Raw genomic sequence first — 25432 nt, forward strand, 5'->3', positions numbered from 1 at the left:
TCCGAGAACAGCCCATGGAAAGACCTAGAGGCAAAGAGCCCACGCTTGCAGTGCTCAGTAACACACCTCCCTGGAGGATAAAGAAGCAAGTCCCCCAGGGTCTGAGTGGGCAGGGCGGGGCTTCCAGACACCTAGAACAGTGAGGCCAGGTGAGGATGACGTCACAGAACCTGAAGACCTTTCCTTCCCCTCCCCTGTGCTCCCCGCCGAGGGGCAGCATTTCCTTGCAGATGCAGCCTCCAGTCAGGAGGAGAAGAGGAAGGGGGCTAAGGGAGAGGCACGGGAGGAATGGCAAAGCGGCCAGACGGGGTGACAGCAGAGCCAGAAACCAGAAAACAAAACCGGACTCTTCCCTTGGCGGGAGACACCTCCCCCCCACCCCCCAACAAGCAGTGCCCCTGAGAGCCACCAGGTAGCCTCAGTTGGTGGCATCTGCTGTGTCTGAAGCCCCCCTCCCTGACCAGTTGGAGGCTGCCAGGGGGCTTCTTTCTGGGACTGGAGAGGGCAGGAAGAGGGGCAGGGAGGACAGCCCAGAGCTGGGTCATGGGCAGGAGAGGGTGGAGGTGCCGAGCATGCGAGAGGTGATTTTTGGCAGGGATTCCTAGATCCCTGGAATGGGGCGGTCATCTTGGGCGCCATGCCCAGAGGGGCAGATCCAGAGAGAATGGATTCTGTGGAGTGGAAGCCAGGGAGTGCAGCAGCTGCGGCCTGAGGCCTTAGTATATGGAGCTGGAGATCCTGCTCCCTCTGGCACCCGGGGCCCCGCCAAGAGGCAGCACAAACAAGTATGGCAGTCCCTTGTCAGATTATGATTGCCCCAAGCACTGTGTTGAGGGGTAGGCACCCCCAGGAGGGCTCCCTGCCTCAGTGTTCCTCAGGGGCCTCTCTCTGACCAGAAACTCAAAGATGACTTTGGAGAGACCAGGACGGGGCGGGGGGACCCTAGAAGAAAGGAAGGAAGGGGGAGGAAGAAAGAGGAGGGCTCAGGAGGGGATAGAATGTGGACCCAGGGATGTTTCAGGCAAGGCTGACTTCACCGTGACCCCTGTGTGCGCATGTGGCAGAATTGGGGGTGGGGTACACCTGAAGCTTGGAGGTGGTGGGCAGCGGGCGTGTCCAGACTGATTGAAGAGCATGGGCAGAGAAGCAGGTTCTCAGTCCTTTGTCAAATTCAGAGTGAATCTGGGAGAGTTCTCTTCATCCTCTTTGTTCTAAGGATTGGGTAGAGGAAGTAAGAGGGAGGCAGGAACATCCTAATAATAGTACCAGGGGGGTGACTGCTGTCTGGGACGCCCGACTGGCTCAGTCAGTACAGCATGCAACTCTGGATCTCAGGGTCCTGAGTTCAAACCCCACGTTGGGTGTAAAGCATAGTTTGAAAATAAAAGTAAAAAAAGAAAAATAGTACCAAGGGGGTAACTACAGTCTGAGGTGCTTATCTTGCCTTGTGCCCTGGATCTATTAGGCCCTTCCTCCATCTGCACCATCCTGGGCCCCTAGACCTCCTGTGAGAGAGGGTTTCAGGGCACCTCCAGCCCCATCGGGGGGAGTGGATCCTAGCAGGACAGCCACTAGCATCTTTAGGCCATTAGTCCCCAGGGTGACTGGGGGGATGGTAGGGGGTGAGGTGTGGAGCTTAGCAGGGACTCTAGGGACCAAGGCCTTAAAGAGCAGAGAGTAGATCAGGGGCTGGACTCTTCTCAAAGCCTTCAGAACTTGGCTCATTCAACTCTCCAGTCCTTGCCAGGAATGTGAGGGCCCGGGGGTTGACTGTGAGGGCCAGCTGGGGACAGAGGGACTGTGAGGGACAGACGGGTGGCAGTGTTCCCTAGAGCACATCCTCAGGCACTGGGGTCCTCAAGCACCATTTCTGCGCTCAGCCCCCCTGCTGCTCTCTCCATACCCACCCTCGCCCCCCCCCAACACACGTCATCCTCTATGAGAAAGTGTAAATTGTTTGCCATTTCGCAAGTAACAGCCCACCTGGGTTATATTTTTACCATGTACAAAAACACTGCAGAGAAGACAATAGAAGACAATAGAGAAACCTATTGTCTTCTCTGATCCTTGCTACAGTCTGGTGAGGTAATAGGGCCAGTATACATTTTTTTTTAACAGAAGAGGAAGCCAAGCCCCAGTGAAAGTTTTTGTTATTTTCTAGCAGTTTCGCTCTGGTTCACATGGTTAGTGCCCGAATCGAAGGTCAGGTGACCCAGTAGAGAGCTTCTGCTGTGTCTACATGGTGTGCATTACGTCCTTCAAAGCTCCAGCAGCCCTGCATTATCCCCATGTCAGACAAGAAAAATGAGGCTCAGAGAGGTCAAGCGACATACTCAAGCTGACAGGGACAGAAATGGGTCTCAGATCCTGGAGGACTCCTAATCCAGTGCGCATTCCATTGTACTGGCAGAAGTGCCTTAACTGCTCTGGGTGGAGAAGGTGGGGGGTGACCTGAGGTGCGTTGAAAGCTGGAGACAGGCCCCTGCTACCCAAAGTCACAAGCTGTGCTTTTGCTTTTATGGAGGCCCTGTAGGAAATGGTGTGACTTGGGAAAGATGGGGTGCCCCCTCCCTGACGGGGAGCAAGGGGGATGTCGTGGGGACAGAGCCGAACCAGGTCTCTATTCCTCTGGGCAAGTTTGGGTTCAGATCTCAACCTGAGGAGTGGGTGCAGGGAAGGTGCTTGGGGATGCCCCTCTGGGAAAGAGGGGTCCCAGTCCTGAAGGGTTGGAAAGAGATAGAAAGGAGGGAAACCAGGCAGGCCCAGCAAGGACTCTTCTAGCTCCTGCTTATGGTGGGGGAACATCTAGAGACACACTCTGGCCACATAGCCACAGAGAAGCAGGTGGGGGCCTGGGCAGATGCCTGGGCCAATCAGGGGGTCCCTGTACCTGCCAGGGAAGTGGGCTAGGTGTGAGGCAGGGCTCCATGCCAGGGAGAGTATTAAATGAGCTTCCAGCTTATTTGCATGTCCTAATTAACCATAAAATGAGCCCCAGGGGCAGAATTAAGCTGTCAATTTCCCTCTACTAACTTCCACTACCTCCCCCTCATCCCGCTGCTCCCCACCCCTACACTTTTCCTGCATCACTTAGGCCCCAGGCATTCCCATTCACCTCTCCCCTCAGCTTCAGTGAAATACACTCTCCATCCTGTCACAACAAAAGCCCGGAAAAAGAAGGAAAAGGAAAAACTAGTGGTGGTGGTGGTGTGTGTGTGTGTAAATGAACTGGCCATAGTCTTTCATTAGCAAAGCATGACCTAGTGATGAGGGCATTACACCAGCCCAGTCAAGACCAGGGCAAAATTCCCCCACTGGACAGTGAGCATTCCATTTACTATCCATGCATGGATAATATGGGGAGGACAGGTTTTGTTGTTGTTCCTCTTGACTTGGCTTTTGGAGCAGAAATGGACACTTTGTGGGGTAGCGTGCAAAGCACCAGGCTGGGAGTCTATCGCAACCGGTTCACTCCCAGCTCCGCCGCTGTGACCTTGGGCAAGTTGCTTGCCTTCTCTGAGCGGCTCCACGTAAAGTAAGGGGATCAGCAGCCCCTTTCAGAGTGTGGTGAGAAGGAAATGAGAACACAAAGATGGCGGCGCCCGATGCCTGTGAGTTCTGTTGGTGGCCAATGTCGCTCCTAATTGTTTTGTTCTGGCCTGAGTTAAAAGGAGTTTTCATTCCCTTGGATCCCTTCTGGCCAACCGATGGGTTAGGAGTTGCTGCTTCTCACTGAACCCCTTGAGCCAGGAGCCGGGTCCTTTTCCTTGCTGTTTTGAGTTCCTGTCGCAGTGCCTGGCACTGGGAGGTGTGCAATAAAGTTTGGTTCACTTGGTCCGGATTGCCATGGCCGGTCCACAGAACAGATGGGTCACAGATGAATGGCCAAGAGGGGACTTGGTTTCCTGTGGAATCATTCCGGATTGAAAGCTTGGTGACTTCACCGCGGCCTAGTGGGAGGACCCTTTTCTCTCTCTCTCTCACACACACACACACACACACACACACGCACACACACGCACGCCCCCCCCCCCCGCCCCCCAGCAAGGCAGACACAGCCAATGGGCCTTCACCCCGCACTGAACTACCTCAGTTCCCCGGAGAGACAGAAAGGATGAGCGCACTGAACTACCTCAGTTCCCCGGGGAGACAGAAAGGATGAGCGGGGACTTGCTCCTCCAGAAAAGGGCTGGCTCTACCAGCAAACTCCGGGGACAGGAGAAAAGGCCGTTTTGCAGCCAGACAATCCTGTTCCAAATCCTGGCTCCTCCATTAGCTAGAAGCCTGATCTGGGCAGCCTCTCTGACCCCTAAAGAGCCCCCACTGATTTACCGGGAAGATGGTACTTTCTAGGGTCATTCTGAAGTTTGGAAGGCATGGTTCTGCACACTGCCTGGCAAAGAGCGAGCACTGGAGAAAATACCTAGAAGTAGCACCTTTCGTCTGGTAGCTTCCGCCACCAAGAACTAAACCTCTCCCACGTGATTGAGCGGGGGTCTGAGAGTGACCCTAACTGGCCCCACCTCCGGCTGTGGAGGGGCCGCGCGAAGCCTCCTCCCTCCGCCATCTTGGTCTCCAGGGGTCCAGGATGCAGGAAGAGCCTCGCTTGTTATTCTTCTCCTCCAGTTAGTTGTTAATGCTCCGAGGGCGGGAAGGCGGCTTGCGTCTAATTGCAGCTGTCACCCCCCATCAGGCGGGAGGGGAGCTCAGTCGGGAGGGGCGAGGGGAGGAGAGGGGGAAGGCCTGCAGGGCGGGGCCGGGCCCAAACAGGGACCCGCATTGTCTCTTCCCAGCCAGCGGGCGTTCCCTGCGGGGCGGGAGGGCCACGTGCGCCGCTCCAGGAAAGCTCTAGGCGCCGCGCGATCGGAGCGGAGCTGCCCGCCCGCCCCTTCCCCTTCCCCGCCGCCGGTCTGGTCCGGCCAGACGGGCCTCCGCGCCCAGCGGGGAGGGAGGCCGCGGGGTGAGGCTGGGAATCTAAACATGAGTGCGCGCGTCGAATGGGCGCACCTTCGCCGCGCCGGCGGATGCCCGTGTGCTTGTGTCCGGGGTGCGGGTTCGGTGCTGGAGGCGGGGTGCGGGGGGGAAGGAGCGCGTGTGACTCCAGGGCTGCACTGCTCTGGTCTGCCTCCTGCCCGCAGGGGGCGTATCTAGGCCGGCTTCCTCACCTGGGAGATGGGGGTGGTCACTGCCCTACTTGCTTACTCAGAAGATGACATGAAAAGGCTTTCCAACGTTTAAAGTGCTATACAGATAGATATCTTTCCTGTGCTTTTGAAAAGACATAGGGCTATCTCAAGTACTCCCCTGGGTACACTCCTTATTCGGCCCATGTCTCAGGACCCGGGTACGGGCTGAAATCTTAAAGGCGACAGGGAGTGGGGGTGGGAATCTGCTGATCCCGATCCCAGGAGGGCTGGGGTTTCCATGCCTGTGTCTGGAGCAGTGCCTTGCCAGGGAAGCCAATGGTTATAACGTTGGGGCCAGATCGGGGGCCTCTCTGGGGGAACCTGAGACCCCAGGGCCCTAATCCATACAGAATGTTCAACTGAAGTCTTTGGGGGCCCTGAAGGAATGTCAGGATTGCCTGGTCTCCTCCCCCGGCCCCTCATTGTCACCTGCAGTCCCAAAGTGAGCACCACTGTCTCTCTCAATGTCTCTCTTTCAGCCCAGGAGCCCTCACCTCCCCACCAGCCAGCCCCCACCACAGCCTCTCTCAACCACACACTGGTCAGCCCTGCTCCAGACACTCTTGCTGCTTCTCCCTCCTTTCTGGAGGAAAGGAATTCGGAGTTAGGCTTTTGAAAGCCATAGTGCCCACACCCCATCCTTCCCAGGGCCCAGCACTGGGACCCGGTCATGTTGGGTTCAGTCAATGTTCTGTCTCTAGGACTCAGACCCAAACAGCTGTGTTAATATCAAAGCCAGAAGGTGAGGGTTCCAGGGCCTTGGGGCAGCTTGTGGAAGGACGTTCCCCCCTTCTGGGCTCTGCAGTGCCCAGGAAGGGGAAATGCCCAGAGCCCTTGGAATGGCTCCGCTTCTTGACCTTGTGTGAGCGGGCGGCTCTGGGCTCGGAGACCGTGGGCGTCACCCAGCCTGGCTTCTCCTTCAGCAGCCGGTCTCGGTCAGGCCGCACACTGCGCAAGAACTTCCTAAAGATGTTCGCTGTGAGGGCAAACCTGCGGCCCAGCTCCCTGGGCTGGCCCTTCTCCCCTTTGGGCTCCCCCGCCTCCCCCTTCTCCCCACCCTTCTCCACTTCTGGCAAGTCCAGCCAGTTGCCCACCAGGTCTGCAAAAACGTTGTCGCCTAGCACCAGAGGTTGTCGGTTCCGGCCCCGGGACATCAAGGTGGAGGTCCAGTCTTCGGGTTCCACCAGCTCTGGCCCCTGCCAGGCACCACTTCGGTGCTCCGGTCGCTGTGCCCTGGGCAGGGGGGCCAGGTCCCGCCCACAGGCACTGCTATGGGACGGAAACTTGGCGCCAAGAGAAGGTTGGTTGGAGATGGGGCAGGCTGCAGGCGTGGCAGGACCTCTGCCACCCTCCCATGGAGGGGGCTCGGGCTGCGTCCGGGGGCTTTCCGGGCAGCCCGGGGCAGGACTCCCTCCGGAGATCTCCAGCTGTTCCAAAGCTGTCTGCACCTGGAGGAGCTTCAGTTCTTGCAGCGCGCCCATCATGCAGTTCATCTGGTCCTGCAAGCCATCACCCACTTCCTTCATGGACATCTGCGGGCGAGAGGGAGAGCGCAGGCCAGTGAGCCGTGCGGGGCTGGGGGAAGCGCTGCCCCTCATTGGCCCTGAACCTAGACTCCCCACTGCCCACATATACACCACCAGGTCATTCCAGCCGGCCACTGACCCCACCTCCGTGGGGCCCAGTACAGTGTAGCTCAGAGCTGGGAGAGGAGGAATCTCAACGCTGATATGGCTGCATAACATGTGAATGGCCGCTAACATGCTAAGGCAGGTGCTGTCCTCGGCCACATGTATGTGACCATGCATACACATATATCAAGTAATCTTTTTTTTAAAAAAGATTATTTATTCATGTATTTATTTGAAAGAGAGGGAGAGCACAGAAGGAGAGGGAGAGGGAGAAGCAGACTCCCCACTGAGCAGGGAGCCCGATGCGGGGCTCGATCCCAGGACTCCGGGATCCTGACCTGAGCTTAATGACTGAGCCACCCAGGTGCCCCCAGTTGATCTATCTTTAATCTCACCAACTAGTCAATGAGTTAGTGACTAGTCTTGTTGCCATTTTACAGATGAGGGGGAGGAGGCACGTGAGTAAGTTGCTCAAGGTCAACAGAAGAGGTGGAGCTGAGACCGGTTCGAGGGTGCACGCAGCTGTGGTGGCCATCCTTGTCCTTTTATGTGCTGTGCCCTCCTCTTCCCGAGCCTCCCCGAGATGATGATGATGATGATGATGACGGCCACGACAGTTTGCAGGTGTTTACTATTTAATAGGGATTGAGCTAAGTGCTTCTATGCCCCTCACCTCTTAGGATCTTTGTATAAACCCTATGAGGTTGCTATTATTGTTCTCATTTTAACAGGTTAACCCTGGTGGGGCGGAAGTAACCTGCCCACGGTCACACACGCAGCTCATATGGCTGGGACTCAAACACGGGACACTCACTCCAAACGCTATGGCCCTAACTACCGAGCACTGCCTGCTTCAGGATGGCAGGGCAGTGGCTGGGCTTTGAGGGCGACGCTGCCCTCCCCGGGGCAGTGGAGAAGGCTGGAAAGGAACAGGAGGGTAAGACAAGGAGCTCAGATTCCCGAAGCAAAGGGGTAGGCCGGGGGTTTCCTTTCACTGCTGTGCACATCTGGCCAGTCTGGAGAGAGAGATGGAGGCCAGGAAGCTCCTGTTTGCAGAAGCTCTTCCCACCCCTTCTCTGCCTTCCAAACACCTGTCCTCCCTCAGCTGCTCTTAGACTTGGCTCCCGTGCTCTTCCTGCCTTCTCAGCCCAATTGGCTTCACGGCTCGGGCCAAGAGTGGGGACACTGGAGGCCAGCCCCCCAGTCCCTTTGTGGGCGTCTAAGGCCCGGGTCCCAGGTGCCAGCTGGAAGGGGCTGAGAGGCTGACTTGGGCGAGGGCCGAGTTTGGAGGCTGGGCAGGGGATGCAGTCTGATAACATTCACAGTCCAAGCTGCCTTGGTCCCGCCAGCTCCCTCCCCAGATCTGCTCATGTTACCAACAGCAAACCTCGCGTGAGGGGACCATCTGTTTCTTAAGCCCCCCAGAGACCCGCTGGGATCATCTTACCTCCCAGCCTTGTCCTAATGCACAGAACTAAGCCCACAGGGTGGAAAGCTGGAGGGATTGGGAGGGGAGGCACAGAAGTGCTCAGGGGAGCACGGACAGCTGACCCTCTTAGGCTTTGGGTCAAATCCTCCCCTGCCCACCCCAACCCTGGCGGGGGCGGGGGAACCACACCAGGCTCTCCTGAGCCAGCAGCACTAACACCCGGAGGACTAACTGGGAGGCCTTTGCTGAGTGCGGTGGTCAGGGGCGGGGGGGGGGGGGGGGGGGGGTGGGGCCCTGGCAACCCTGGGATTTGCCAGATTGCCCGGGCAAGCAGGCTCCATTTGAGTGGCAGCTACAGCAGCAAGAGACGCAGCCTGGGAGGTGGCTGTGCTTGCTGATGGCCCCTTCTCTGACCTCTTTGGCTTCCAGCCTCCTGACAGATTCTCCTTTCTGAGACAGCCCGGCCGCAGCTGAGAAGACCCAGGGCAGAGTCGGAGGAGACCCTAAGCCTCCAACCAAACTCCTCCAGGTCTCTAACTGCTCACCGCTTCTCTGACTTCCCTTTACCTGCCCTTTCCCTCATACCCCTTTCCTCCTCACCCCAACCTAGACCTCAGAGTCCCTTTTGGCTTTTCTACCCAGGGCCCCTGCTCTTGTCCCCAGATGTCTCACATCTGCTTTTCTGTCTCCTGGAATGCAGAAGCCTCCTGGAAGGCCTTCCCACCACCAGATCAGTCTTCCCAGCACGCTCCTGTGATCATGTCACTCAGAAGCGTGTCTTGGTCCCCATATGTGTGCCCCCGGCTGCTGTCAGAACCTCTTAAGTGACACACCTCAAATGCCCTTCCCTGGAGTGCTACTCACCTCCCCGCCCCGGCACCCCCACACATTTAAAGGCTCAGTTGTTCGTGAGACATCCATTGAGCATCTACCATCGAGGGCAGGGTCGGAGATCTACGCATTATTAGGTCTCCCCAGAACCCAGCTAGCACCTTGCCCCAGCCACACACCCAGAAAACATATTGAGTACCCCTGAATGCCCCAAGTCATCTCTCCAGACCTGCTGCCCTCGGGCAGTAACACACTCCACAGGGAGAAAGAGTCAGGGATGTGGCTCGCAGCTGCATTTCACCAACGGGCAAGGAGTCTGAGCTTGCAGGCTTCCTTCCAGAAGGCTGAACACAGTCCAGGTCAGAGGCAGTGGGAGGAATGAAATGACCCCATTCAATCTCTTCCAGTATGGAAAAATCCTGAAGAAATAATGCTGACATTTTGTACGGTTTTCCAGTGAGAAATGTATGTGGGTATGTATGAATTCAGGGCTGCCCATAAAACAGAGGCCCCATTTAAGTAAACAGGGGGTGAAGTTACAGCCCTATGGAAAATGATATTCTGCACTGGTTAAGGTCTTCAGTTCTAGAGACAGATGGCACAGGGTTCAAATCCCAGCTCGGCCACATAGTAGTAGCTGTATGACCGGGACCAGTTATGTAAATTGTTCCTTCAGTTTCTCGGTTCTCCCACATGGGAATAAGAGTTTCTGCCTCGTACAGCTCTGGCCAGATGAGGTGAGGTCGTAAGTGTTTATGCGTGACCTGGAGGTGAGTTCTGGCGGTTATCATAAGACTTCCTAAGAACTTCCAGAACACTTCTTCTTCAGTAGACCTTAGCACATAGTAATGACAGGACTCCATTCATCTACCCAGTGCAATCAAGGAGAAACACGACTCTTGTCCTGTCCTTTCTGTCCCACCCCTGGCCCCCACAGAGGAAGAGCCGGGGAAGGAAAGGGAAGCCCCGCATCCTCTTGCCCATTCTCAGGCCGGCTTGGTTGGCCAGCCGCGGTGCTGACACTGAGGGTAGAAGACAGCTGTGAGAGGGGAGACCAGAGGAGAAGGAAGTGTGGGAGGCGGGGAGGCCGGGGCATCAGCTGGGTCTTGACTGAGAGCGAGTTGCCTTTCCCAGTCCCGAGGGGAATGATGTCACCCCGGGAGAAAGAGCCAGAGGGCAAGCTGCTGTCTTCGTCTGGAGCGTGGGACCTTCGCAGATCCCAGGGTTTCTCTTGCCTCAGGAACCCAAGAGGGAACAGTGTGGGGTGGGAGCAAAGGAGAGGGGCCAAATCAGAGAAGATGCCGAACTAGAAATGATCGCCACTAAATCCCGGTCCCCAGACTGTGGGGGTCTGAGTTCCTCTCTGGCCTCCCAGTGCCAGAGCCTCAGGTCCTTCCTCAGAACAGGGACCGAATCATACCCAGCTTGCCCTCGGGGGCCAGTTGGAAAAGCCCTAAGAGGGTCTAGTTTGTTCTGATTAGTCTGAGTGAGAGTGGATCTAACAGCCACCTCTCCTCTGTCCACCCCTAGTCACGCTCACTGACCCGCACGCATGCCAGGCAGACCTGCTCCACCATCGGACATACTTCCCCAGCAGCACATCCCAGAGATGGGTGTGGGACTCCTTGCTGAGAAAGACCATGAAGGTCTCACCACCCTCCTTGCAAGCACCCCCTGCCCCCACCAGCCATCTCCTATCTCCTGGGGCCTCCTGGGCCTCGAAATGTTTCAACCTAAAAGTTTTCTTTCTTTCTTTCTTTTAATTTCATTTACTCATTTGTCAGTGACAGAGAGAGAGCACACAAGCAGGGGGAGCAGCAAAGGCAGAGGGAGAAGTGGCTCCCTGCTGAGCAAGGAGCCCGACATGGGACTCGATCCCAGGACCCCAGAATCATGACCCAAGCCAAAGGCAGACCCTTTAACCAACTGAGCCACCCAGGCGTCCCCTAAAATTTTCTTCACGTCATGCTTCAGTCTCTCCCGCTGCAGTTCAAACTTCCTCCGTGTGTGAGAGCTGGATGGCCCCCAGGCACCCTCCACAGGAGTCCTAGCTGCCTAACTCAGAGGATTCCGGCCCTAAAGTGATGCTCTTCGCTCTCACCTTGTCGGACCCCCACAGTTACTGTGGTAAGCTGGTGACCCCACTGTACGGAGTAAGAAATGGGATCTGAGATGTTCATTTTCTTCCTCGACATCCTTCCCTAGACTGACTTCACAGTTTTCACCATATCCATGGAGGAGCTCATCTCCTACTTAATGTTGCATGTAAATCTGTTTGTGTAAATAAACGTATTCATGTAGGAACTTACATGAAATGCATACACTTGCCATAAACAGATGGTAACTATGTAAAACTACAAGTTCTTCATCTGAGTATCACGTAATGTCATCCCGAGCGCCTCCAGTGCAAAGGCAGATCTATTGGCTGGGGTCCGAGGCGTATTCATGGGAAGACTGGGCCCCCAAGCCTGGCCCTCTTACTCCAGGCCAGTGGGCTTCCCGTGTCATCATGATGTGGCTTCTCAGCCCCGTGGGGTTGTTGTGAGAAGAACCCAGGAGAGTCAATGCAACACGCAAAGCACAGTTATCATCCTATGGGGAGGAAGAGCACGAAGTCTTGCAGGGACTCCAAGACCCAGTTCAGTTGCTTTCCACTGACAGAGCTTCTTCACTGAATCATCTAAAGAAGGAAGAAGGCCTGTCTGTCTGGAGCTGAAGGCGAAGATGCCCTAGGAAGCAGACCCCACCGTCCTGGACCTGCAGCACTGTGCCCTCCAGGGGTAGTGTGGCGTCAGCTGCGCACGGACAGCACTGTCCCCGTTGGCACTCGCTGGGCCTTTGTGGTATGGGAGGCGTGGCGATGGGAAAGTGACACCAGCATCCTCGGCAACCGTCCCAAGCCCTCTCCTCGGCCCCCGATTGATCCCACAGCTGTGCCCTCCATCCACCCATCTCACGCCCTCTCTTAGCTCAGCCAGAATCCTTTGACACAGGTTCCGGCTTCGCCTGTGGACCTGGCAGTGTGCCCTGCCCCACTCCCCCCACCCCCATGACTCATAAGACCCCCACACAGTTCCTTTCAGCCCCTCGGGAAGCTACAAGGAGGTTCGGGGCCGGAAACGGGAAAAGCCCTGCTTTTGCCAAGCGGCCCATTCTCCAGTCCAGTGAATAGGGACCTTCACAGTCCCCTGCTCTTGGCTGGGACACGCAACAGGAAGGTAAAGAGGAAACTGTGCCAAGAGCTGGAGGAGGGCGGAGAGTAAAGAAAGAAGTGCGAAATGGATGAGCCCTCTCTTGACTGAACCATCTACCAGGGGCCGTGTGCTCCGGCAAGAGGTAGACGCTCGGAGAGAGGGGCCCAACCCTGCCCCGCAGGGAGCCTGCCTCCCCTGACCGGCTTTAGCTCCTCTCTGCTACAGGCAGTCCAATCAAGACCTCCAGAAGTTACCTTCCTTTTCTCCTTTCTGGTTCAGGCCTTCCTACTCTCCTGCATGGGCTCTGCGATCACCACCTAACTCATCCTCCTGCCTCAGTTTCCTCCCTCCTCCCCTCCACCCCATACCACGCACCTCCTAGATCCCAGGGCACGTCTCCCATCCTGCTTCTCGCAGTGCACATAGAGAAGGGCAGGCCCTTTAGCATGGCATTCAAGGTCCCCATGGGCTGCTCTCAATGATTCTTTCAGCCCTGTTTGCTCACTATTCCTCTGCACATACCCTATATCCTAGCCAAGCTCCTGTAGTCTTCAAACATCCCCTCTGCTTCCATCTCGGTGCCTTCCGCTCCTGTTGCTTCATTATCTGCCTGGAATGCTGCTTTTCTCCTGGTCACCTCCCTGCTGATCCCTCAAGGTCAAGCGCAAATGCTACCTCTCCACGGAGTTTTCCCTGATCCCCCGGCTGGAGCTAATTCCCCCTCTATGTAGCATGCACCCTCTATTTCTATACCAGTCATATGACTACATGTACTGGTTAAGAGTGTAAGTTCTGCAGTCAGACTGGCTGGGTTTGAAGCCCCACTCTTCCACTTACCAGTTCTATGACCTTGGCCAACTCACTTAACCTCCCCATGTCTCATTTATAGAATGGGAATAAGGGAAGTACAACTTCGAATTGCTTTGGCAATTAAATGACATAATCCATTATATGCCTGACATATCGGTGTTAACATCAATAAATTTTTTTTTAAAGATTTTATTTATTTATTTGACAGAGAAAGACACAGCGAGAGAGGGAACACAAGCAGGGGGAGTGGGAGAGGGAGAAGCAGGCTTCCTGCCGAGCAGGGAGCCCAATGCGGGGCTCCATCCCAGGACCCTGGGATCATGACCTGAGCCGAAGGCAGTCGCTTAACGACTGAGCCCCCCAGGTGCCCAATAACTGTTATTATTATTACCTCCCCTATTGAACGGCGGGTTCCCCCAAGGCAGGCTCTGTGTCTGTTTGTATTTGTAACCACAGTGCTCGTGTCTGGTCAGGTGCTTTACACATCGGATGAACTCCGTTAATGTGTCCTGTGAATGAATGACTCATGCATACCAGCCTGATCCATCCGTCAGGAGGTCGCCGGGCACAGTTATACAGGCTAAGGACAGACAGCTGCCATTTAATCTTCACAGTGGCTGTATAAAGTAGGTATTTTAAAAACCCTGTTTTAGGGGCGTCTGGGTGGCTCAGTGGGTTAAGTGTCTGCCTTTGGCTCAGGTCATGATCCCAGGGTCCTGGGATCCAGCCCCGTGTTGGGTTCCCTGCTCAGCATGGAGCCTACTTCTCCCTCTGCCAGCTGGTGCTTTCTCTCTCTCTCTCAAATAAATAAATAAAAATCTTTAAAAAATTGTTTTAAAATTTAAAAAACCCGCTTTGCAGATGAGAAAACCAAGGCACAGGGGGGTTAAGTAATCTGCCTGGGTCACACAGAGCCAGGATTTGAGTTCAAGCTGGCCTGCCCCCAAGTCCCACGGTTCACACTCCTCCCTCACTGACCCTACCCCGTTCTTCACCCTAGCTCTAAAAGTCAAAGGAGGCCACATTAGGAGATCCTTGGTAAAAGCTTTTTTCTACCTCAGGAAATTTGCTCTTTGGTCCCTAGAGTTGCAGGCTGTTCCTACTCTATCTCTTCCATCACCTTCTTTTGTCCTTATCTTGCCTTTAGGCTCTGGTCCTCCTCCACATGTCAGAAGCTCTTGAACTTGTGGCCACTAGTGGCTAGATAACTTCCTTCTAGGAATACGGAGTTGTCCTAGAAGGCCCTTCTCCAGCCCCAGCGAAGTCCCTCTGCTGCTTCATCATGCCTCAGCTAGGACAGGCATTCCAGGAGCTGGCCTCCATCAACCTCCTCTTCCTCCAGGAAGCCTTCCTAGCCTGGCTGGACTTCCTGAGCCCCTATCGCTCAGCCTCTGTACACTCTATTTGCTCTACACTGGTACTGACTCATGAGGAACACGCTGTGAGCATCTTACATCTGCTTTCTCTGTGTTCCTGTGTCTACCCCATTTGTTGGAAGCCCTCAAGGGAGCAGTGTGTAAGAACAGCTGGTCCCAAGGCCTTGTGTTCGTGCAGGGCCCCTCTCCAGTGGCTGGAGGGGAGAGAGAGATGTTCCCTGCTGAGCTGTGGCAGCCCTGACCCCCTCATCCTAATGAAGAAGTGTGTCAGCTGCGGCTACTTTCCTGCCCCATTTCATCCCTGAAACGGATCCTGGTCTCCTTCCAGGCAGGGGGAAAGGGCCAGTCTTCTAGGCATCAATCTAACTGAGCCAGGATCCCCAAACCCTTGGCCTCCCCGCAGGGCTCACTTGTTAGAGAGCAAGTTTTCTGCTCCGAGAAATTGAGAAATTCTGCCACTTTGGTTTTCAGGAGCATGCTCTTCTTGTCTAGATCTTCTGGGCCAAGGACAGGGCCAGGATGCAGGAGGGGACACAGAACACCCCTGACAAAAATAATGTCATGACCTGTTAACGTTTCCTTTTCCAGCAGGTTAACCCAGTGTCTGTAGGACACAGGCTTCTTGAAGGGATTTGGTGGCATAAATGAATGTAGAACGTGACTAGTATTACATGTGTGCCATTCCTGAGCACATGCTAACTTAAGGCAAAGCCAGGCAACACACAGTCCCCCTCGGTGGCAGGGAAGATTCTGCCTGGGATAAACACACAAGCCCCACCGCCTGCCCCCACCCTCACAAGCTCATGTATGCCTTTTGTACCCCATTGCCGACCTGGGGTATAAACAAACAAACTCTCCCCATCCTAGTCACAACCACGTTGCACTGAAGTCAATCCGCACAGTCCTTAGAGGAGCCAAAGGACTGAGCCTGGGCTAACTCAGCTCTACTTTCTTCTTCATTCCCATTGGGAAAACTGAGGCCCTGAGGTTTGGTTCAGCTACCTAAGCACCGGGCTGAGGTGTTGGAGTCTAATGCTTCTGCCTGTTACTCTGCTCTGTCTCATTTCTGGGCAGCCTGGCACAGGGGAGGAGGGGGAGGAGGCGGGGCACCCTGGGGGTGGGGGTGGAGGAGGGGGAGGCTGCAGAGCTCTCCCATCTGAGTGTCATTCTGGGCCCCAGGCCAGGCATTTGGCTTCCTCTCAGAGAGAGTCAAAGGCTGAAGCTGCTCAGACAAAGGGCCAAATGAAAGCTAATGGGGAGCTCGGTGACTTCAGCCTCTCCCCTTCCTCCTCTCAGGGACTGGGGGCTCAAGTCCTTGGCAGGAGAGGGTGCAAATCAAGACCTGGAGCTCAGTTCAGTGCAGATTCTTATTTGCCTTTTTTATTCTCCTGGCATCCACAGACTGTCTTCCTCCCCTCACCCCCTCCCACCTAGGGTGCTATAAAAAATGCAAATCAGTAGGATTTTAAAATTCAAGCCTATGCCAGGAACACCCACAAACCCTCTATTAAGGCAGATCCTGAGGTGGGTGGTGTGGTCCCAGATTCCAAGCATAAAAAGAGGACTCTATTAGATTCTTTTCTCAGCATGGGCCTTGGACTTCAGACATGATCTGTGATGACCTTGACCTTTCTGATATTGGACAAATGAATGGGAAGAGTCAGAATTGTATATGTGTGGGCTGGGGCTGACCATCCCAAACTGACATGGGAAGCAGGGGAAAACTAGCATGGGAAGGGACACGGTGGCGACTTCTCTGTCCCTCACCTAGGCAGCATTTCTCTGGGTAACTTTCCCATCTGAGTGTCACCACAAAAGGGGTTTGAAGAGGAAGTCCCAGAGAAGTGACCATTGACCTGAGAAACAGACGCTGGAGTGGAATAGACAGGAAGAGTGCTTGGGAGCCTTGACCAGGAAGCATCAGTGAGAACACCTGCTCTGCAAGCTGCCCTCCCCCAAAACTGGCCCCAGATGCAGCTGCCAAGTTTGGAGGGGTGGGGGTGGGGGTGGGGGTGGGGGGGAGTGTAGAGTTTGCAGGAGCGGGACAGGCTGTCATGGAATCTGGAGAGCCATGGATCCAGGTCTGCTGTTGAGAGCCTGGGTGCCCCTGGCTCTTGAAAGTAGGAAGAAAGAAGAGGGGAGAAAAGTGAGACCAAGGAGAGGTCCACTCCGAGAGAAACTAAAAGGAACTAAAAGAGGCAGAGGCAAGGGCACAGGAGGGAGTCGGATTGAGAGAAAGGCGGGCCTGGGGGCCAAGGTGGGGCGGGGCGTGCTTATCTGTGTGAATTCGGGTGGTTGCGGGAACCAGAAAGGTGGCAGGTGTGTGTGCGGGAGGGGGTGGTATATGAAGTCGGTGAGAATCAACCTAACGGAGCTTTGGGGGCACCCTTCCCTCCCCCACTTGGGTGATGCCCGGATCCCAGACGGAGCTCCTTCTCCCGACCCCTGCACCCCTGGCCTCCGCAAGCTCCCTCCGCACTCCCCACGCCCGGCCCTGACATCTGGCCGGGCCCCCGCAGCTCCGCTCGAGATCTCCCAGGCGGCGCCCCGCCTCGGGCGCGGGGCCCTCCCCCGCCCTTCCAGCTGCCAGTCCCCCCCTCCCCCGCCCCCCCCCCTGGGCGGACAAGCCCGGCCAGACAGCCGGCCCGGCCTGCCCCCGCAGCCGCGCCAGCTCTGCCAAGCCCGGCGGGGCTGGGGGCCTCAGGCGGTGCCAGCTCCCCGCGAGCCAGCGGTCCCCGGCTGCCCTCCGGCCCGCGCGCCCGGCCCTGCTCCCGGCGCCCCGTCTGGGAGTGTGCCCCCGTGTGTCCGGCGCCTTCTCTGGGCGCATTTCAGTCCGGGTTTGGGTTGCTCGGTCTCCGTCACTCGCTCGTGTCTGCCTCACTCTCACAAATCTTTGCTCCAAGTTTCCTCGCGGCCCTTTCCCTCGGGCCAGGCCCTGCCCTCTGCCTGCCCGTCCCCTCGTCTCTGGCCTTCCTCCGGCCGCGCACTCCCCGCTCCCCGGCCCGCGGCGGGGGCCAGGTGCCGTCCGGGCGGAGCAGTCCTCCGGGCCCCTGGCGCCCGCTCCGCTCTTACCAGCTCTTGTTTGAGGCGGCGCAAATAGCAGTCCATTTCCCTGCTCTCTTCCTCGTGCGCCCATTTGCCGGGCTCGGCTCCGCAAGAGCGTCCCCGGGTGGGAACAGCGGCCCCCGGCCCCGCGCTCCGCTCCTCTCGCAGCGGTGAGCCGAGCCACGGCTCCCAGGCCGGGACTTAGAGCAGCTTCCCTGGCTCTCGCGGCGCGCTGTCCGTGCGGGGGGCGGAGGAAAAGTGGGACAGCCTATGAGAATTCAGGGGGGTTGCCTTCAGCCAATGAGACGGGCGCACCGAGGGGCGCGGGCCGGGCTGCGGCGAGTGGACCCTGCCGCGGGTGGTGGCACAGGGCTGGGGCAGCGGCGACTCGGGGCTGGCCGGGCGACACCTGGTCCTCGCAGGGGGGCCGGGGGTATGGTGACGCCAGACTGTACCGACGTCCCCCAACAGAGCACGTGATCCCCGTTTGGTCATAAAGAAAGAGCAGCGTCTTACGGGCGGGCACTGGGTAGTGGTCTCAGGAAGAGGCCGAGTGCCTTAGTTTCTTTCAACCCTGTTTCCCAAACTCGGATCAGAAAAGGAACATCCTCCACCAAGCAGCCAATCAACAGCTCTTTTGAACTCTGGAAGTGTGCTGGAAGTCTGGAAGTGTGGGTCTACTTCACCTCCAAGGTGTAGGGTCCCCCCCCAGCCCACTCCTCACCGGTGGAGGTGAGGAGCCACTTCACTTATTTAGCACAGAACCGTAGCAGAGGCTCTGCTGTACTCCCCGCAAGGGTGTAAATCTGGGGGGACAGAATTAAGACAGGCAAGGTCTCTGCTCTCAAGAACGTGCATGGGGGCGGGGAAGGGGAGGGATGAGACAGGTTAAAATAAACAAACACGGTGATTTCAGGTAGTGATTCTTCGTGAAAACAGCAAACAGGGTCATGGGATGGGGCTGCTTTCAACAGGGTGGGCAGGGAGTGGAGGAATAGCCCCTCTCTTCCCCAGTACTCCCCCAGTGTCAGTTATCCTAACTCTTGCTCAAGGGAGGGGGCCTCAAAGTTGCTCGGATTCTAGTCAATGCACACGGCCCGAGCCCGGGCCGGAGCTGGGACAGGTGGACCTAAGAGGGGCCGCAAGCCGGCCGGGCGCCCCTCCCCGCGGAGCTCCGGACCCGCCACGCCAGCCTCCGCGCGCGGCTAGATTGTGGGTCACTCCCGGGGCCCAGGCTCCGCGCCACCCGCCCCGGCCTGCGGGGGGGGGGGGGTGCGGTGTTGCAGGACCCCAGAGTAAATAGGGTAATTAGCGACATGTTATTTCAAGATAATTAACGGGAGAAAGTTTGCCCCAGGCAGAATCTGGGGTCTCTGTGACAGAACCGTGCAGACGTGGGAGAAGGGTCAGAGAATGCAGGCACTGCAGTCATTCCCATCCTTGTCAGCAAAGACTGCCACTCCTGCGGGGGGGGGGGGGGGGGGGGCGGGTAGAGGCAGGGAGGATAAAAATGAACATCTTCAGAAATGAAGACTTTGCAGAGTCCATTTGGATGCCTTCACTTAACCCTGGGTCCTCAGTTACAGGGGACCTTGCCCCTATCTTTCGGCCTAGAACTGAGCCCCCCCCCCCCCCCGCCCCCTTTGGACGAAGCTGCAGCAGCGGTAGCAGATGGTTCCAGAAAAGAAAGAAGAGGCGTATGTGGGTGGGAACTCGGTCCGAAGTCTCTGTCTCCGTGGCCCCTTGCCAAGCCCAGGGACCAGCGCTCCCTTCACGGTCCCTGCTCAGGATCCCCTGTCAGTCAGTCGGAAAACCTGAGGGCCCCAGGATGGAGCTGAGAATCTGCTTTGGCGTTCCCAAGCTGCTTAGCCTGACATCACATTTCCTTCTGCTCTCCAGGTTGGTAGGTTACCGGGGCCAATGCAGCCCCGCCGGTCCACGTGAGGCGCTGTGCTTGGCCGGCAGGCTTCCTTGCAGTTGGGAGCCCGAGATCCCCAAGGGGGGCCTTTCTGTGTACCCCAGGCCTGTTCACAGTGGGAGCCACCCCCAAGGACGCAGCTGCTGTCCCCAGACTGACTGAACCCTTTCTGGAGTTGAATCTTCTGGGATTGGGATAGAAAGGGGCACCTGGCCACTATCATAATCCACACATAATCTTACACTGGGAGAAACACCACCAAAGGGTTTCCACCCCTGCAGGCCTTGCTCACTCTTAGAGCTCCAGCACCCAGCAGTGGCGGCTATAGAAGGCAGTGAGTAAACAGTGGGTCTATGGTTGAAATAGTTTTTGGAGTCAAGTTTAAGCCCCAGTTTTGCCATCCCTGAGAGCTCCTGGACTGGAATCCTCTTGGAAGTTAAGAGGATGGCCGTACTTCACACTCCAAGAGATGCAGGCTGATCTCCTGGTAAGAACCTTAGACTAAATGGTTAGCACCCCTAGCTTGCTGACAGCACAGTCTGACTTGCACAAATGCTTTCCTTTTACTGGCCTCAGCTTCCCTTGTATAGTTAAACCTATGTGAGCCTAACACTTTTCTACTCCTTACGAAACTCTTAAGAAACTCTATTTTGACAATGATCTGTGATGCAGTCAGGACAAGAGGAATCCATCTCGGAGATGAAGACTATATTGTTAGCAAAGCCAGACTGCATTCTATCCACTTTAATATATATATATATATTTTTTTTCTAATTGAAGTATAGTTGACATATAATATGCTAGTTTCAGGTGTATGACAATTATATACATTACGAAATCCATCTACTTTTAAAGTCAAGGAGATGGCAAGAAAAAAAAGTTGATGACCATAATCTCAGTGCAGTACTCCAAAGAGAGGTCCCAGACAAGTCAGAGGTGCTATTACTGTGTGGTTCCCACAGGATTTTGGAAGAAAATGGCTGTCAGACTCTTAAGTCCTTTCACGATGTTGGACCATTGCCGACTTGCCCTTGAGAAGGCCGACACTGCACCAGGGTGTGTGGGGCTCTCTTACCTTGCTTCTGAAGAGACAGCTCAGGCCGAGGCAGGAAAAAGGACTGCTGCTTCCATTTTTCCTTTTTCTTCTTCTTCTTCTTCTTCTTTTTTTTTTTATAAGGGTTTAAGTGGTAGAGGATAAAGCCTGTTGCCATAGTTATATAAACATGGGTAAATATTCCTAGGCTGAGGATGGGGGGCAGGGGACATGATTCATTTTTGTTAAAGAAGACTCAAATAGTTCAAACTCCTCTCTCCTGCACCCCAAAACTCAGCCTGGAGGGAGGATGAGATTATCTCATTTGAAAATGAAAGAATATCTCAAAGGTCTGAGATAGGCTGTGAACATACTTTCTCAAAACCGTCCAGTGCTGGGGTGGAACCCTCCAGAAAGGCAGCTCGGCATTTGCCCCCTGCTAGTGGGGATCGGTGTGTGGTGGGTACTTCTCCTGAGAGAGAGGGTGCCGCTCCTGGAAACCGGTGTCTTAAGGGTGTCAGACTCATGGGGTTTGCCCAGCCGAGTCAGGGAGGGTGGCCTCCTCTGTCCCATTGCCAAAGCCTGGAGGTCCTGGCAGCAATGACTGAGCTCGCAGGGAGAGGCAGAACCAGTTGTGTCCCAACAGAGCTCACATCCTAAGCGAAACAATGGAAACACTGCTGTTCTCCTGGCTCCATATCCTGTGGCCCCCACCTGGAGGTCCCCACCCACTGCGTCCTAGCCAGCTCTGGAAGATGCATCCCTGGGTGAGGCAGTGCTCCTCTCCCCTAGCAGTAGAAGAGCCAAGGAGCTCATACCAATGTGAGGAAAGACATACGTGGCCACACACAGTCTGGGAACCTCATCATAACACCCCCCTCCCCAGAGTGGGGTCCGTATCACCACTGCCCTCCTGCCTCCATGCCCTGTGCCTGCCAACAGCCATTATCCCGATCCCCCTCTCCGCCACCCCCCCACACACCTCCAGAGCATCAACAGGAAAGGCTGACCCTGGAGATAAACACGTGCTGCTGGAATGTGCTCAGATAGCACTGGGGAACTGTTGCTCTCCAGGCAGAGGACCTTGCCTAGCAGGCAGGCCCCGAGGTGTTGAGCAGAGACTGCGCGTCTGAGTGTGAACGTGTCAGGGTAGTGGGGAGGGGATCGGAGTGAGGCCTAGCTATTCTTGAAAGAATCTAACTCCTAGCTTTAGTCCTCTGTCTCACCTTAGACAGGGCACTGGGTCTCTGCCTCATGCAATCCCAATTCCAGGCGGGACAACAGAGGGACCGAGTGGCCTATATGTTGGGAGGTCTCTCGGTTCTAAAGGAAAGATTCACTTTGGATTTCAATTGAAAAATCTTTTGACTGGCTGAAGGAATCAAAGGGTCTAGTCATGAAAAAAAAAAAAAGAGCTCCTTACCTTTCATGTCTTCAAACATGGAGTTTCGTTCTCCCCACTTAAAGACAGAGCAACTGTCTTGGTGGAACAAAGTCTCCCCGTTCCTTCTTTCTACTACCTATTCTGCGGAAAGCAGGAGGGATGTGCCCTAGCGTGGGATACCAGAGATGACTAGAGCCACTGAGGGGGCGAGCTCCTGTAGCTCCCCATCCATAAACCCCACCATCGATTTACACTTAGTGCCAACCTAGCACCACCCTCAGCCTTAACTTCTCTACCAAGTCACCTGCCTGCAAGACCAGGCCATCAGTCGTGCAGGTGCTAAAATTTCTTCGAGGGGCACAGAAGGAAAGTGTTGGAGGAAGAAATAGCAGTAGAGTACATTGGGAAAACTCCAGGTATGAATGGGCTATCTCTCTTGAACAACTCAGAGGGAATCGACTAGTGCAAATTAGACTAGTCCAAATAATGAACCGTAATTTAGACCAGTCCAAATATGGGCGGCTACTGAGCCCTGTTTTGGAATTATTTGCAGCTATGGATCTTGCGCTTATGATGCCTAAGCAATGGTCTCGTTGCTACTCGGGAAGCAAATATTTCCATTTTGCAAACATTTACTGGAAAAGCAAGTATTTTTCAACTGCAAAGAACTCCTGAAGAATGTCGGGGCACAGCTAAGGGAAATGTTTATGCAATTTGCGCAAACTACTGCTTGCAGACGCAAACTGCACGGAAAAGGAGAGGGACTCGTTCTCAGCACTCTCCTGGGGAGAGGTCTGCCACCGCCAACTCAGAGGCCCAGCGCTGGCTTCCCTGTAACCTTCCCTCCTATGGCCTGCCACTCAGAGCGAGCGCTCATTTCATTACATGCTACTTACCATCCCTGCGGAGCGGGAGCTTCGAGGAGCTGTGAGCAAAAACCAGGAGGTGGCGGTCTGCCAGGGAGGGACTTGTTAGCAAGACAGAAAGAAGGCTACCTGCTTCTCCTCCTGAGGCCATGGGGCCGGGAGATAAAGAGGTCACATCTCAAGGTTGGCTTACTGTGTATTTGCTTCCAGCAGGCTTCTGGTCTTCTGCAGGGGCCAGAGAACTGTGCTAGCCCTGATCAGATGTCAGCCCTGGAGTATGGCTGGGGACCCGGAGGGCAGCCAGGGCCGGGGTGACAGTTGGTGCTGGGAAGGCTTCTGCCTGGCCAGAGAGGTGGGACCCTCTCCCTGGGGCTCTGTGGGGGTGGGGCCGGGGCAGGAGTCTACACCTAAAGAAAGCTTCAAGTTCCAGAGTGGAATGGCAGTGAGACCAAGAGACACTTGTCATCACTTCACAAATGAAGATGCATTTTTAAGAAGAGGCGCTGAACGTCCAAAGGGGTTTGGGTTTTACTGCTCCCCCCACCCCCTGCCCGCCTTTGGACAGGTTTTCTTTGCTGTGATTATTTCCCATGAATCATCACCCATAGGAAGTGACTGAAGCACTGGAGAGTGAATAATGAAGCCCCAAAATGGTCTTTTGTGTCTCTGCCTGGAGGGTTTTGGAACTAACTTGCATTTTCATCTTTCTGAGTTGGAATCATAGAATTTTGGAGCTGAGGAGGACCTTCTAGAGAGTCAGGGGATTGTGACCTCATGGAGAGACCAAATGTGTGGGTCTGAACCTCCGGTCTGTCACTAAAAATAGTGCTCGCTAACATTTACGGAAGGCTTTCCCTGCATCAGGCGCTCATCCATTCTTCCCAAACCCTCAGAGGCAGGGGCTCCTGTTGCCTCATTCTGCAGATGAGGAAGGGAGATGAGCCAGAACTCCCCTCCGGTCACACAAAGGCTCTGGTTCTCGCTCCAGAACCCACACCCATTTGGTCACCCCACTGCCTCGCCACGGGGCCTCAGACAAGTAATTCAACCTCTCTGTGTCTCACTTTTCGCCTCTGTGATCTTTAAAGTTTTAAAACTCTAACCAAAGTCTGTGTTTCCTGCCCAAGCCTATGACTTACAGGTCGGGAAAGTGCAGCCCAGAAATGCTAAGTGATTTGCCTTAGATCCCCCAGGTCGCGAATGGCAGAACCAACACAAGAGCCCGGACCCGGTGGTCTTTCCTCCCCGCCTCCCAGGCAAGATGACCTTCCCCTCCACTCACTTGGGCAGGTGTTTCTAGAGGAATCCCACTCGGTGCCTAAGAGGAGTTCAGATGGATTGGAGATGTTGGGTTTGGGTGTGGAGAGTGACAACACCAGAGATGAGTTTAGGAGGCTGGTGGTATTTGTCTAAGTGCCTTCGACCTACCAGTCCATCTGCCCTTTCCTATCTTTCTCGGGTCAAGAGTGGCGATCCGAATCATGGGGTAACCACAGAGAAAGAGCATGGTGATACATCATCTGGTGTGGCACATATGCGCCCTCCCATGGTGGGTGATGTTCACGGTGAAACCAAACGTCCTCATCAAGCAAATGCTACCACCTTGTGCCCACTCTCACCCAGCGTCCTTCATGGTGGTTGAAAGTCTGCTCCTCTCTCCCCCTTCCTCCTGTCCCTGTTCCCCCATTGCGGGATTTGATCATGAACTGGTTGGTGTGTGATGAGTGTGCCCCTGGAGGAGGCAGGTCTGACCGTACACTCTGGCAATCGGTGTGCACCGCCTTTGGAGTATCCTCATCCCGATGTCTTCCCTACAGAAACAGAGATCGGGGAGGGCTGGAGGTGTCCATGAACAAATCGATGGCGTGCACCCGAAGTGGGAACAAGGGCATCGTGGGTGAGGCAGCGCTCTGTTCACAATGACAGTGTGTATCCGTGTGTTTGTGTGTGTGTGTGTGTGTGTGTGTGTGTGTGTGGCTCAGACACTCTGAAATGAGCTCTCACCCACCGGTGAGTGGAAAATTAGCTTTGGCAGGTGAGGAACTGGGTGACAGGTGAGGAAGCCAGCAGGGTATCGGTGTTTGCCTCCTACGATTGCTGTTGCTGGTGGGCTGACAATCTCTCGGGCTTACCCCCTCTCCTCTGAATTGTGATTAGGTGAAGTGGAAATGGCTCGGAAGAGCTTGGGAGTGTGGGAGGGTGACATGAGTATGACAGAATGGCCTCGTGACTTTTTGGAAGCTAGCTGTGTGCTTTGCAGGTGGGCTGCACCAAGCCAATTGGGAATTGGCATTTTGCTGATGGCCCACAAAGCAAACTGTGTGGCTTACATTTCTCTGGTGGGTGGGAGAAGAAATAGCAGTCCGGGGACTAAAACCTGGGAAATTCTGCCATATGGCGTAATGTTGGAGGCGATGTGGGCCAGAAGCCACACAGGCAGAAGACCAGGGGTCTTGGATAGTCTCTGTTGCCTGTCTCTGCCCGACTCTGGTTGGCCCTGTAATCTCTCCGTGCCTCAGTTTCTCTAACTGTAAGGTGGGGCAGATAATCCCTCTGCTCCCTGCCTGTTGTAAAGGTTAGATGTGTAGAAGCCCTTTGAAATGTCACCAGCACAGTTCCAAATGTGAGGACCGGCTGCCAAGGGAGTTTGCAGAGCCTACAGGGAGGTAGGCGTCTGCCTCTGCGTCAGCCTCACCAGCCTGCGCTCAGACAGGTACTTAAGCATCGTA

The 25432-nt window shown here is 55.4% G+C and overlaps 1 protein-coding gene across 2 annotated transcripts; it reads right to left on the reverse strand.

Annotated features, from left to right (window-relative positions):
• Positions 1–1954: 1954 nt before the first annotated feature.
• On the reverse strand, positions 1955–20647 carry INKA2 (inka box actin regulator 2). 2 transcript variants are annotated; one of them, XM_021690262.2, is made up of 2 exons: positions 20496–20647; positions 1955–6718 (listed from the first exon to the last, which is right to left on the reverse strand). In XM_021690262.2, exon 2 carries the CDS (start codon positions 6716–6718, stop codon positions 5891–5893), a length of 828 nt encoding a protein of 275 aa, XP_021545937.1. In that variant the 5' UTR covers positions 20496–20647; the 3' UTR covers positions 1955–5890. The 2 variants fall into 2 exon arrangements, with proteins under 2 accessions (XP_021545937.1, XP_021545936.1); XM_021690261.2 differs by lacking the exon at positions 20496–20647 and adding an exon at positions 17530–17713.
• Between the last annotated feature and the right edge of the window lie 4785 nt (positions 20648–25432).

This window comes from Neomonachus schauinslandi, chromosome 4, assembly GCF_002201575.2.
Source record: "Neomonachus schauinslandi chromosome 4, ASM220157v2, whole genome shotgun sequence".
Classification (NCBI taxonomy): domain Eukaryota; kingdom Metazoa; phylum Chordata; class Mammalia; order Carnivora; family Phocidae; genus Neomonachus; species Neomonachus schauinslandi.

Coding starts and splice junctions, on each gene's coding strand:
- INKA2 (XM_021690261.2), bottom strand. CDS start 17,565: ATGGACTGCTATTTGCGCCGCCTCAAACAAGAGCTG. Junction 6,719..17,529: donor GCCGCCTCAAACAAGAGCTG/GTAAGAGCGGAG, acceptor TCTCGCCCGCAG/ATGTCCATGAAGGAAGTGGG.